The sequence below is a fragment of the Peromyscus californicus genome, unplaced genomic scaffold (genome assembly GCF_007827085.1).
Source record: "Peromyscus californicus insignis strain IS unplaced genomic scaffold, ASM782708v3 Scaffold_1__1_contigs__length_55948999, whole genome shotgun sequence".
Taxonomy (NCBI): domain Eukaryota; kingdom Metazoa; phylum Chordata; class Mammalia; order Rodentia; family Cricetidae; genus Peromyscus; species Peromyscus californicus.
The window spans coordinates 29454308-29468743 of NW_026294492.1; the positions used below are offsets into that span (position 1 = coordinate 29454308).

General features: G+C 41.1%; 1 protein-coding gene across 7 annotated transcripts in view; it reads left to right on the forward strand.

The window, feature by feature from the left end:
* Positions 1 to 2872: 2872 nt before the first annotated feature.
* Positions 2873 to 14436, forward strand: part of Rmdn2 (regulator of microtubule dynamics 2) — a 64469-nt gene continuing 52905 nt past the window's right edge. For 2 of the 7 annotated variants that reach the window (XM_052746332.1, XM_052746338.1), the window contains exons 1-2: positions 4539 to 4646; positions 10938 to 11405. In XM_052746332.1, the coding sequence (XP_052602292.1) occupies positions 10954 to 11405 (452 nt within the window). In that variant the 5' untranslated portion in view covers positions 4539 to 4646; positions 10938 to 10953. Of the gene's footprint in view, positions 4219 to 4538; positions 4647 to 5554; positions 5982 to 6003; positions 6174 to 6200; positions 6320 to 10937; positions 11406 to 14436 lie in introns of those variants that run through there. The other 5 variants (XM_052746334.1, XM_052746335.1, XM_052746333.1 and 2 more) reach the window with 5 other exon arrangements.

Consider the following 14436-nt stretch of genomic DNA (forward strand, 5'->3'; position numbering starts at 1 on the left):
AAATTAAATGTGTAACAGAAATCTTTTAAGTGACGGTACTATCAGTTGTTTACTAAAGCCTTGCTGTATTTCTAAATGTAAATATCCGAATTGTCCACGCTAGTTTATTGACCACAGTCCACTATTGAATAAGACACTTGTTGAGTCACACTTTCTGCTCTAGGAGTGACTGGATGGCTATCCACTGTGTACAGCAGAAAGGTTCGCCCTGGCTACTTCAGCTGGAGAAATGAGAGGCTCACAGCCAGCGAGGGCGTAAACGTGAAGTCATTACTATCGGGACCGTCTTCCTTTGTATTTTTAAGGAGAGTTGAGGGCTGTTTTGTTGCATGAGAGAAAGTCAAAGCACCCTGTGCTCAATGAGTTCCTTTGCTGGAACCCAGCAGAGCCTGTGGCAGGCACAAGGAAGACTTCTGTCTGCACTAGCTGGGAAGTAGATGCCACAGATTCAGAGTGCAGTTCTCTTTTCCTTGGCCACAGGACAGTTTCCAGCTGCTACTGGCACTGCCTTATTTTTGTAAACGGGATCAGCCAAGGCCACTGCACACGGGAAAGTGATTTCCTGACATCAGTTCTCCGTTAGAATGCGGCAAAACCCATGCTGGATGTTATCACACAGATTATAAAGGATTTTATGAGCTTGTGTAGGAAACTGACCATCATTTGTGGCTTAAGTTTCATAATTTATGTCTCCTGTTCTAAACAAACTACAGTTGTATTAGGTTGAAATACACATGGATTGTTGGTTGATTTTATGAGACTTCCTTCTGAAATTGTTCCACTAGTAGGTTTCAGTTTTCATCATTTTCTAGATACACATCTGGATGTGAATCCAAATATGTATATTAATTATAATGACAGAAATGTCATTTTATAAGTTAAAAAAGTCTTTTAAAGTTTATTATTTAGAAAGAGACACTTGCAAATAAAGAACATTTCACAACTGAAATGAACCGGACCCCAAGTCTATACATCTCAGTGAACTTCTATAGTTAGACAGTCATACTGAAGCTGTGAAGCTAGCTCCACATTGGCTTTTGCCATTTCACCATCAAACACGTTTTTAGGCACTTATCACCACCACCAACAAAAACTCCATGACAAAGTTAGAACTGGAAAAACAATTACCTTTATATCCTTTCTCATAACTAATGTCCGTCACCTGCATCCAGTCCTCTGCATCGCCTAGTACTAAGCCTTTCTTGATCTCTTTTCTGCATGTTATATTGTACATTGCTAAAACAAGATGCTTTAACAATGGTTGGCTAGTTAATGAGTCTCTATCGTAACCTTACTGATCTGTTCTACCAACAGGTTTATATAGCAAAGTGTTTTGTTTTTTTCCCCTAACTCCTAAACAATTTCTTGAAGGATGTCTGCTCCTAAAGGGGAAATCATTTTTCTTTTCATAAATTGAGGAAAGGGGAGCTATAATGCGGTTTTGGAACAGAACATTGAATGACCTCTTCACTAGTCAAGGATTAATAAAAAGGAATCTTTTGTTCTACCTATTGCAAGTAAACATTTTCATTCACATGTAGTCTTATCATTATTTTTTTTCTGACGAATTTTCAACTTTATTTGATTCTAGCCAAATGATGAAACTGACCTTGGCTTACCAAGGACGTCCTTCAACATTCTCTCTCAGGCTGGAAGAGTGGAAGGGGGTTGAGCTACTCTTCTTAGAGCTATTTAATTCCCCTTTAGAGTGCTCTGAATCCATGTAAGGAGATGACTCAAAAACTCTTCGATTTGTGAAGAAACTCCGCGGAGTAACCTAGAAAAACTCATGTCAGCTACTGGGTAAGGTGAGCATCGATCCAGCCAGGTACTTACTGTTCATGGCCTCTGAGAACACTTTGTTTTTTAATTGAGTGAAAGCATTTTTCCATGTGAAAATAGAAAGTATCTAATAAGAATTCAGTATCTTAAGGCAGTTACATTTTCAATAAATTGACTAAGTAATGTATGTATGTATGTATGTATGCTGGAAACTTGTCATTGATACTTATTTAAAATGCTATTTTGTATTCTTTCAGTACAGGAATACTGGGCAACCATTTTGCTGTATTTAAGTAAATAAAAATTAGCCTTCGGGAAATATGTAAGAACTATAACCGTGCACATATTTAAAGCTCTTGCCTTGGAGTTCCAATGTAACCACAGTTATAGTTTCAGGAATTTTTCTTTTGTAATTTTCTGGTATCTTAGAGAAACTCTAAAAAATTGTAAAACAACTATTTAATTGGGCACATTACTATTTTTCCTTTTTTTCCCCCCAAGCTTCATTCCTAATCTTTAAAAGAATGAATCCAGAAAACTGGGCGTAAGATACAACAGATGTCTTCCCCTGCAGTTAAATGTTCCCTTCATCCCAGCCTAGAGATGAAGGCGGGTTGCTGTTTTAAAATAGGAGTTGGGGACTTCATAAATGTACTTCCTACAGTTACAGTTCAGTACTGTATGGTCTATTCACTGGATAATGTCACAGGTGACTACAGAATTGGGACTAATAGAGCAAGGAACCATAGAACAGTTATCCATATGATATACTGATGTCAGTTTCACAGGATTCAAACTTTGTCGTTTCAGTATTTTCAGAAAATAAAACTACTAAATAAAACCTAAGAAACAAAAAATACAAACCACTGACACATTTTGTAAATGCTTTCCCCCCCAAGTGTATATACTACTTTCAAAGAAATGTTTCCAACATGTTTTCAAAAAGAAAAAAATAAAGTGCATGCTGTGCCTGGTCCTGAGAAACAAAGGTAAAAGCTACCTTCCTTGTCTGGAGGATGCACACAGCATCGGAACACAATGGCCACGGGCAAGCAGTAATTACGTACCAAGCACGGGAGGTTTACTGAAAGACAGCAGAAGGCGTTTTATATTCCCTTAAACTCTTTATCCTTTCACAAAAGTTTCAATGCATGAATGAATCCTTAGGGACAAGGAGAATGTGTTGGAGAGCTTCTCAAGGGAAAGAGATTACCATGGATTTGCTTTACCCAAGTGGCAAGGAACAGGGCCTTCCGGTATGGAAAAGAACACAGCTTAGGGAGAGATGATGGGGTGGTTCGTCTCCAGAGGATAACTGGGGGAAGCAGTGTGGGAAAACTCGCAGAGTAGGTGGAGGCACATTAGGAAGAGAATGTCCCAAATGATCGCAATTGCTGTACTGACTGAATGGCAGCAACTATGAGATTCTGAGTGTTTGCTGGGTTTATTTTCGTCAGACGCTTTTTTAAAAAATCGAACGGCCCCAGGAGATGTGGAGAAAGTTACCTTTTTAATATTATCCCTAACACTGTCTAGCAAACACATTCTCTCTCAATTTGATACTTAAATTTAACCGTCAGATTAATAGCTATTTCCGATGAGTTTCTACATCTTAGATAACTTTTTATTGCTTTAAGGAATAAATCAAAGGCATTGCAGGCTAGTGGGAACAGGTGTTAGGAACATTGAACTAGCTTAGCTGCGTTATCCCACTTCTGAACGCAAGGATCAAGTCAGTACCCCACCCCACCCACACCCCTGCCATCTTCCTCTTCCAGCTGACTTGGTAGGCCCCTCTCAACCACAACCCTCGATTTTACACAGTCTCTTTTGAGCTGTGTGCCAGGATGCAGCCATGAACTAATGGGCTCCTGGGAAAGATTTTTTGCATTATTGATAGTAAAGTTTCTCCTGTACCCACATCTTAAAGAAGAAACAACACCCTGTAAGACAGGTTTACAACATATCATGGTTAAATAAAGCAATTGGCATTAGATTGTAATATATTTACAAATCACAATAGGGTAAAAGTAGTTCTTAACTATTTTGGATACGAAGGGTAAAGTATTAAACTGTCCTCTACTTTTTAAAGTATGTGTGTGTGTGTATATATACAACAAACCTTAATTTTTTATAGCAGGGGTGCATCTACTTTAATTCTCTTCAGTACATGGTAGGGACTTTAGTAATTAAAACTGTCTTCAACAAGCCAAAGTTTAAGCCAATCATGTTCCAAGTGAGAGGGACTTGTGAGCCGTTTTAAAAAACCTGACAGGGTTATCATTATACAAACCGCAGAATGTGAAATTGGGCAAAACCTTCAACGCCAGTCATCTAAGAAGACCGGTTTCCGAACTAAAGGCAACTCAAAACAGTGGCGATCATTAAAAGGCCATGTGAGTTGAAGTAAGGAAAACCTAGGAATTAGTGCAAGAGGTGAGGTCTGCACAGACGGTTCAAAGCTTGTGCCCAAAAGGGGGGTTAGCTAAGGGCGACGGGAGGACTCGGAAGCGATCGGTGGCAGTGACGGGCCAGGGGACACGCAGGCTGGAGGGCGACCGCGGCCTCCGGGCCGGCCTGCGGCAGGCAGGACGCTCCACCGGGCTCAGCTTTCCCCCCGCGGTGAAAAGCAGGCGGGGAGCCCGGGGCTGAGAGGCGCCGGCGGGAGGAGGCGGGAGCCCGGGGCCGCTAGCGGCTCCTCCCCCGGCGCCTCCGCTATCTGGGTCAGACGCGCAGGCCGCGGCGCCGGACCTTGGGAGCCGCGGACTCCGGGGCTCCAGTCGGCTCTCCCTTCCCGGCTCGTCCGCCCGCGGGCCCCGCTCCCGCCGGCTCCGGTCACAGAGAAGCCCTCACCGCGAAGCCAGGTACGTACCCAGCCGGGGAGGGGGCGGCCAGCCTGGCTGGCTCCGTCGGTCCCGGGGGCGTGCGGAAGAAGGCGGGGGCACTTCCGGCGGCGGCTTCACTTCCGGGTCGTGGCCCGGCGCCCGCTGACCCGGCGGCGGCGGAGGACCGGCTTGGTGCAATCTTGGCCGAACCGGTGTCGCGGAGCGGTGGCAGCGGGACCCACCCCCCTGGACCAGGCGACCCCCGGAGCAGCGGACACCGCGCCTGTGCATCTGCCCCAGCCTCGCGCCAACCTTGTGTTCTCTCGGCGTGCTTCCCGCACTAAAAAAAAAAAAAAAAAAAATTGAATTCTCTGTTTTCTGCAGACATGGAAACCAGCCTAACCGCATTACTAACTTTTGCAAATAAACTAAATTCTAAGGGGTCCCAAATTTAATTTATAAATAAGGAGAGGTTTGGAAATCTAATGAATTTTGAGTGTTAGAATTCAATTGGAAAGTACTGGGTTTTCTGCATCGCTGTACATGAGTTTTTTTTTTTTTTTTTTTTACCCCCCAAGGGGTCAGAACGTTTCCTTTGGAAACTTGAAGCGGATTTGTAACCTATCATGTTTCTTGACTTTCTTAGTAGTTTTTCCTTTCTCTGGTTTGTTGGTGACAGCATTTTATGTCTTCCCCCAATTCTAAGGATCAGCCGATGAGTTGGTTATGAACGCAACTTATAAACATTCTAATTATATGGAGACATAATTCTAATATCCAGAGATGAAAACCAGAACATAAACATGAAGTTTTTCTTTTAAAATAATTTCATATCCTAGTTTACTTGGAGGTCAACATTTTATCGTTTCTCTAGCATTGTGTCACTAGGAGGTTCTCAGCTAATAACCATTGATCACGCGTTGTATTAATTTTAGGTAATTTATACAAACATAATGTCCATCATTTCCCATCATGAGTGATTTACAAATGGGAGTTTGTAAAATAATTTTTTTTGCATCTGAAATGCAAATTTCGCATCTTAAAATGAGTTGTAAGATCTGCTCAATAAATTTTAATTGTTTTCTCCATAATCGGTGCAAGAATATACTTCTATAAACGAAAGTACAAAAACAATATAATTTTATACTACCTTTTAAATTACACTGTAGGCAAGCACAGATTCTTATTTACAACTTTGATACTTCCCTCTCACAACAGTGTCATTTTTCAGATTATTGGCACAAAAACACACACACCGGGATTTATTTCTTGCTTGTACCTAACTATTTTTGTCCAGTGTTACTTTTCCAATTACCAACGTAGAAGCACCTTTGTAGCATAAATTCAAGCACACTGACGGATATGTTTCTAACGGTGAGATTATTAACCAAATGCCGCCTCTGTTCCTTCTAGTTCTCTGTTGACTTTCATAGTTCTGATGTCATATTTCACCTCTGAACATCTATCTCTGCTTCCGTCAGCATTCTCCTCTGCGTCCTTGCTTGATGCTTTCTGATTCCGCATGCAGCTAGATGTCTCCAGGATTTAGGAAACAGGAACCCAGGGGTAACCTTGCTCACTTCTTTAGTCAGATAACCCTCTGGGTAAATGACAGCAGTTCGTTTGTCTGAAAAATAATAGTGGCATTACTGTTTTGAACTCCTTCAAAGAGATAATTTGAAACCTGTGAGGTACCTTTAAAAAAAAAAAAGGTAAAAGTTTGGCTGTTTCTCATGTGTTGAAACCTGAGTCTGTCTTGGGGATAAAGTCTTTTTCTTCATCAGACTTTCACGTCTGTTTATTAACTTGTTAAATGAAAAAAAAAGCTTTCAGATGTGTGTGTGTTTCATAATGTAAAGTTCAAGGCTGGCCTGGCAGGACTGCGCCAAAGAACTAAGTCATAATAGGAAAATTCCTTGTGCTAGGCTTTAAGATGGACATGTGGACGTTCTTTGTTAGTGTGTGGATGTGGAGGCTGGGGGGGGGGGGGCGGGGAAAGAATGAGTGATGTTGCAGATCTGATGTTAGACCTCATGAATGCTAAACAACAGCTGTACTATTGAACTGTTTCCTACCCCAGTATATTTATTCATCAGTAAAAAACAGAAACAAATTTTAGCCTCAAGGTGATTAGGTTTGATGCATGATTTACCTGTAATATAAATGTATATCATAGGTACATAGTAGCTTTTTTATTTCTATTGCTTTTTTATGGTAATCTTTTGAGGTAATTTAGTTTTATGATATAATGTTTGATGGAGCTAAACAATAGTAATTATCAACAGCCTCACCTGTTACGAGTCCTTAGATTCTGCTATTGCTGTGTCTCCTGGATGAGTAGGAGTGAGCATTTAGTTCCATTTACAGTTCCTTATATCAATTAGTTCAGAGGATATTTGGGTTGAAAAGAGAGAAAGAAAAGAAAGGAAAAATTGGTAAATGCTCTGCCATCAGACAGGCCAGATTAAGCACCAAGATCATCTCTGGAATTGGTTAAGAGAGGCATTTTAAACTAGTCTCTTAGAGGTCATAATCTGAGGTAATTTCTGAAAGACCTTTTTGTGTGTGTTTGATGAGATAGAGCATCTAACCTGATAGTAACTGTTGTCCATGCATATACTATAATATAATAGGACTCTAATTTTGGTTTTGTTTTGTTTTTTTAACTTTTATTTAGTGTGTGTGTGTGTGTGTGTGTGTGTGTGTGTGTGTGTGTGTGTGTGTGTGTGTGTGTGCAGACACTTGAAGAAGTTGTTTCTTTCTCTTCGCCAAGGGGGCCTTGGGGATTGAACTCAGGTCATTGGACATCAAGGCAAGCACCCTTACCTACTGATCCATCTCAACTATAATAGGAATCTGAAAAGAAACTTCCTTTTAAGCAGCTTCTTGGAAATAGATTCCTACTATCCCCCACCCCCTTCCATGGGTCATTTAAAGCATTATGTCTAGTTGGCCATGTAGTGTACAGGAAACAATAGTACCTTGCTAGACTATGTAGAATATAGGGCTCTAGTCATAGGATGCAAGATTTCGGGTATACAGCCTAATTCGGGATTGATGTCTGTCTAGTATTCTGCCCTGGCATTCACTCCCGGCTGTTTTGGACAAGAAGCAATCAAAGAGAACGTTCATAGACTACTACATCTACCCACTTAACCTGAATTTCTGCTCATGTAATCTGCCTTTTCTTTCCTCACTCTGAAGGAGTGGTCTGCGTTCCCGTTAAAGGTCAACCTGGTGCACTTGCACTGGAGACCATCTCCTTTGTTCGTGGTTGTACAGTTCTCTACTGTTTCTTCTACTTCACCAACTTCGCTTTTCAGTGGGATCTTTCATATTGGAAAACAAAGTTTGTCTTGATCTTTTGGCGCCGTTTCTCTATGCAACTGCCATCCTTTCTCCTTGTTTGTTATTTGTATTTACCCATCCCTTAGTCCAGGGTTCATTCCTTCCTTTGGACTCAGTGAATGTCTTTAGTATTCCATTTTTACTCCCTTACCGCCCCCCCACACACACACACACACGCACTGGTTTATCTATATCTTTATGGACTTTGGACTTTTCCATGCTTTGGACTGTTGCCCCGCCTCTTGCTTTCTAGGTCTGTTATGAGCCTATTGCTGTCACTTTGGCTTTAATAGCAATTGTTTTATAGGTAAATATTAAAATGAGAACACTGACTTTCACGCTCGCCCCTCTTGCCACCGCTGGTATGCGGCGTCCTTTGTGCACGCTAGCTGTACGTGTTTTGCTTCTGCTTGAAGACCTTCCATGGCATTTCTTTTGGCGCCTGTCACTGGGTAATAATAGTCTCAGCTTTTGTTGAACCACAGCAACAAGAGCCCTACCCCTTTTCACCCTTGTGTTGGAAGATATTTCACTGGATATAGACATTTCAGTGGGCAGGGGTCCCGCCACCCAAGCATGGCGAAGATGTCATTTCGTCGTTGTCATGTTTAAATGGCTCCTGAGGATACAGGCAGTGGTAACCCTTCTCCTTCTCCCCTCTCTCCGCTCCTCCCTCCTCCTGACTCTCTTCCTCGCTGACTTTTATGGTTGTTTTTCTTACTCTGTTTGACTCAGTTGACTTTGTTTAATTTGGGGATTGTTTGTTTGTTCACCTTTTCCCCTCCTACTGTCCTGTCAGTCTTAGACTGTTCATGACGCCCACTGGCCTGCGTCTCTGTTTTTCCTCACTGTGCTTCATTTAGGGATGATTTTTTTTTTCCAAGACAGGGTTTCTCTGTGTAGCTTTGCGCCTTTCCTGGAACTCAATTTGGAGACCAGGCTGGCCTCGAACTCACAGAGATCCGCCTGCCTCTGCCTCCCAAGTGCTAGGATTAAAGGTGTGTGCCACCACCGCCCGGCTAGGGATGATTTTTATGGCTAAGTCTTCCAGTGCACTGCTTTCTGTTGTTGCATGGAGTTGTTTTCACTGTCGATTTCATTCCATGAAACTTTTTTTCAGAGATTTTATTTTTTCATTCCTAGAAATTCTAGTCTGGCTTAAAGCTTTCCTTTTTCTCTCCTCATCATATGTATCTCTACCATGAATATATTTTAAATAATTGTTTTAAGGCCTCTGTTTGCTAATTACATCATCTCTGGTATCCTCCGGCTTCTGTGCATGTCTGAAAATTTGTTGCTAGGTGTTGGACAATCTGGTTGAACCCTGCATTTTTTTTTCATTTACAGGATTAGACACTTTTATCTTCCTGCCAGTTAGATCATTTGTGAATCAATTTATTACTTTGGAGTCTTATTTTTTTAATCCATTGTGGAGGAAGCCCAAACAGCCTTAACTCTAGGGTTCCTTTAACCTTCCTACCAACACATTGCCCCTTCGAGGTCTCGGCGGAGAGCCTCACGTAGTCTGCAAGCCTTCTGGGCAACTTGATCGCTAACCAGCTCTATGTAATCTCTGGACCAATTTAACCTATAGCTTCCTGGTAGTTACGATTTCCCTTGAAGTTATTCTTTGCCAGCCCCATGGAGTTTAACTGTCTGTTTTCTAGGCATACTTCCCTTATCCTCTAGGCTCTGGCACATACATTCTAGATACTTTAGTTTCTGTGGACCCTAAAGTTATCCATTCAGTTCAGTGAGACTGCCTAGTTGTTTGATTATCTCCTTTTTTTTTTTTTTAATTTCCCCATAGTCAAGAAGTTACTTCCAGCTGGGATCCAGGAGTCCCTAGAGGATTTATTTCTTTCTGTTTTGGTCAGGGTTATAGTTAGTAATGATTTAATTATTTGTTCCTAACGTGGATAGCTTACAACTATTTCTCCCAAGTTGTTAGCAAACTTGAACACAAATATATGTCTTATAGAGAAAATCGAAGTAAAATCAAATTTGGGAGCTTCTAAGTATATTTTTTTTAAAGCTTCAGTGTATGTAGTTACAAAAGCTTTCAGTATTAACCTTCTTATTTCACCATCTCAGAAAGAGAGGGGACTATACCCAGGGTTTTCATTTAATCCTTTTCTGACTTTAGATCAGCAATGGTATTAGTAAAGATGGGATTTGCTAGAGAGAAATTTTGGTACTTCTCATCAGAGTAGCTGAGTTGATACACAATGAGGTAGGCTATATTTTGTGCCTTCCATGAAAAAAAAAAATGAAAGATGGAGAAAAAACGGAGTCAAAGAAATGGCTTAAAAAGTTACTTTTAAAAAGTGATAATTTAAAATAAAAAGGTCTCAGATATAAGTGGAAATGTCAGAAGCAAAGGAATTCTGGGTCAGAAGAAAGATGAAACCTACATGGGTCTTACTGGCTTTCTATGTTGAATGAAACAGAGGGGAGGTGAGTTACGAACTTATCAAAGTGCTGTTTATGTTTCTATCTCTGAGCCCTGAGATTTAAAAACCATCATTAATCACTGGTGACTTATTATTAAGTCCCAATGTGATCAAGATGCTCAGAAAGAGCCTCATCTCAGCCTTTAATGATGAACTGCAATAAGAAATCCAGCACATGAATTGCACACAGAATCGTGAATAAGGACACCTTGAACTCTTCAATACTTCTCTCAAGCGGATGATACTTTTGCTTTTATTTATCTAGCCCTTTAAGGTATAATTAAAGGGTGAACTTCAGATTGATTGTAGAGAGTATAAATTCAGAATTAAAGTCAGTATTTCACACCAGACTTCAGTAATAGCCTTGAGCAAATATTTCTCTTGAGGTGTGAGTTAAAGAGGCACTTGCTCATAGTGTGGGTTAGCTTATGATTTTCAGGCTTTTGACAAATTGAAAAAGCATCAATATTTTTATCCTGGACAGAGAAACATTGTTTATTTACAGTTTTGCTTTTTTTTTAAATTTTAGAAATAAAAGCCAAGAAATGCGTCATTCTACAAACAAAGAACTGATCCTTGGCATCATGGTGGGAACTGCTGGAATCAGCTTGCTGGCTTTATGGTACCACAAGGTCCGTAAGCCAAGGACAACAATGCACTTGCCTAGATTTCTTTCTCTGGGTAAGAAATTCGATTCACTAACTTGGCAAGATGAAACGCCCAGTGAACAAGGAGCATCCGTGGTCTTTCAGAGAAGGCAACTTCAGATACTGGAAAAGTTAAACGAATTACTGACCAACATGGAAGAACTGAAGGAGGAAATCAGATTCCTTAAAGAAACGATTCCAAAGCTGGAGGAATATCTACAAGATGAACTTGGAGGGAAGGTAGCAGGTCACAAGATCAGTCCTCAGCACAGAGCTAGGAAAAAAAGGCTGACGACGGTTCAACGTGCAGCAACAAGTAATAGTTCAGAGGAAGCAGAAAGTGAAGGAGGGTAAGTGTCCTTGATGCTTCCCGTATCGAACTGGTTATTCCTCACGTTATTGCTGTTGCGTAGATAGCTGCTCACGCATATGCTCTGCTCTGAAAGGACATGAAAGCAATGATTGTTTTGCCTTAGATTATAATTAAAGTATTAAATATTATTGATATTTTAGGTAGCTTAGATCACATTGACAAAAGGGATAGATAGATTGATAGATAGATAGATAGATAGATAGATAGATAGATAGATAGATACATAGAAAATGATATCCTGTTAGAGTTGAGGAAGACAGTCATTATTTTCCAGAATAGCTAACTTATTTTCTAATGTGATTATTAAAAATAACCAGTAGTAAGTGGCATCACGTAAGAGTTGGGGAAGACAATCATCCTTTGCCAACATGGGCAACCTATTTTATAATGTGATCAATGTGCGGTTTTTATATCAAACTCCCTAGACCGGTGTGGTTCAGTAGAACTTGCTGTCATGTTAGAAGGTGACTGTATCTGTGCTGCCCAGCATAGGAGCCACTAGCCTGTGTGACTCTTAAGCACTTCAAATGTGGACTGGTACAGCTGAGGAAAGGAACTTGTAATTTTAACTCATTGTAGTTCTAATCTTATTTCATGTCATTAAATGTACCACGTGGAACTAATAGCTGCTGAACTTTATTGCAGGTCTAGAAAGCTTAGAGGATATAGAAGTGATCCTGTTGCATCCCTACATGGGTTAATATCCTGAATTCTAAGCACAAAGAACAAGTATTCCCTTAGTTGGGAAACCAATAATCTGTGGATTTAAAACATTGGCCCTGGGTGGTGTTTTTGAAGAACGAAACAGCCAGGTTCTTGTCTGTTGTTGTTTAAGGATCTGTACTGAATGTGATAGAGCCTGGCATCCTTGAGGGTGGGGACCTTTTCGTCGTCATGACACCTTACCTCTGTGCTTTCAGAGAGTAGGTGCCAGGAAGAATGTCTTAGCTGAAGTGAGTGAGCTGCACACTGTCTGTGGAATTGGAAGGAGGCATCTGAAGACATCTTAGACATTGGTGCTAGGTCCAGAATTGTCAAGCATCTCTTGGATGTCGGGAGAATGACTATGAAGTTCTTTTGGTAGAGAAAAGCCACAGATGCCGGGGTGAATGACCAGGTCTAAGAACTTGGTGTTCCTGAACAGTAACAAGATGTCCCAGACTAGTTTTAAAATGGGCAGGTGGGATGTTTAGAACGCATCCTAGGTTCATTGGGAAGTGTGAATCAGAAGAGAGACCTGGGAATTTCCATGAGAATGGGTAAGAACAACTAAGTACTCTAATAGTGATCAGAAATCTACCACAGTATGGGGCATCGCTGAGCGGTGCAGAAGACCAACCCGTGGTTATCCTGCCTGCATGGACATCTGTCATCGGGAATCCTGGGTCAGGTTTGAGCAGTCCCTTCCCAGACAGGACACGTTAGAGCTAGAGAGTGTGAGGAGCCCCTGAAGCCTGATGGAGGCGTACAGGCTAAAGTGGTGAGTGGCCTGTATTCTTAAAATCCTCTGTCGAGGAATTTAAGTCTGGTTGCTCAGGAAAGTCTAAAGTTCTAGAAAGAGAAGTAGCCCTTGTTCCGTTTAGGACAGGTAAAAAGATAATTCCAAGATTTAATGAAACTCCAGATATTGGCACAATGAATATGGGTTCAAGGAAGATTTGTGAAAACTATGAATGACGTACCTGGTATGGATGTAGCCAAACTTTAAGACAGAGCCAGTGCCACAGTACCTCTTCTTGCTTGGTCATGGGTGTTTTTGTTAGCAATAACACGCAAGGGTAGATGCAATACTGTCGTCCTACTGACGGACCAGACTGTAGGAAGTGCCACTAAACCAAACAAACAGGAGGAAACCTTTCCTATTTAACACTACTTTAGAGAAGTTTCTTTTTAAGCAGAACAAAAAAAAACCCATTTAATTAACTTATTTTTTAAAGAGATACAAACAGATGTATCATGTCTTTGTGGATAAATACCTGTACACTAGCCACCTCCGTAGGCCGTCTCCCTCCCTTTGAAACTTGGCTGATCTCAACCAGTTTGCCTGCCGCCAGGCCCTCTTTAGCCACCACAAGCATTTCAGAGACCCCAGGAGAAAACCAGTCTAGTAAAGGCATATGCCGGCTAGATGGCGCCAACTCGGGAATAACAAAATGGTGGTGAACGTGGGGCCGCTGACTGGTCCCAGCTTGCGGAGTCTATTGGGGAACCCTTTAACTTGGTGAGCTGAAATACAGACCTTGCTGTTTGGGGCTGTGGGGGTTGTTTGTTGTTTTTTGTTGTTGTTTTTGGTACTTGTATTCTTCCAGTTATTTCCTCCTGTTGACATTCACGTGTAGGCTTCCAGGCAAAGACTCAGATGCAGACTATAACGGTCATCTTGTAACCCTCAAAGTTGTTATAGTTAGAAAATGATTTTTTTTTCAGATCTATTAAAAATGTAGTATTGTAATTGAAATCTTTTCTTTAGGAGACAGCCATTACCTTAGTCTGCATGCAATCTTTGACGGTTTCAGTGTTTCTTCTACATGTATGTGTTCCTATATACAAGGAATAAATGGTGTTTTGTTCCTAAAATGTATAGAAATGACATTATGTGATGTATTGTTTTGGTAGCTGTTTTTGCTTTAATACTTTTTTTTTCTGTTTTGAGGCTTTTCCATGTTGATGCTTGTAAACATGCTTTTTAAATGTGGTACTGCATTCCATTGATGGGATATTTAAGCAATTATCCATATTATTCTATTTAATAAATAAAACTCGAGAATCAGATATCAGGATAGAAATCTGATTGAGCAGAGAAGCTGTGGAGAAGCCACCAGAGACCTCCTCTCTCTCTCTTTCCTTGATCCAAAAGGGCCTAAGCCCCTCCCTACTACTTCCTGTGTCTCTCTATATGTCCTGGGTCCTCCGAAACCTCTATGACTAATTCTGATCGGCTAGTAGTTAGCTCCGCCTTCTGATTCAAGGTCAACTTTATTGGCAGTCTACGGAGTGTCAGAGTGCAA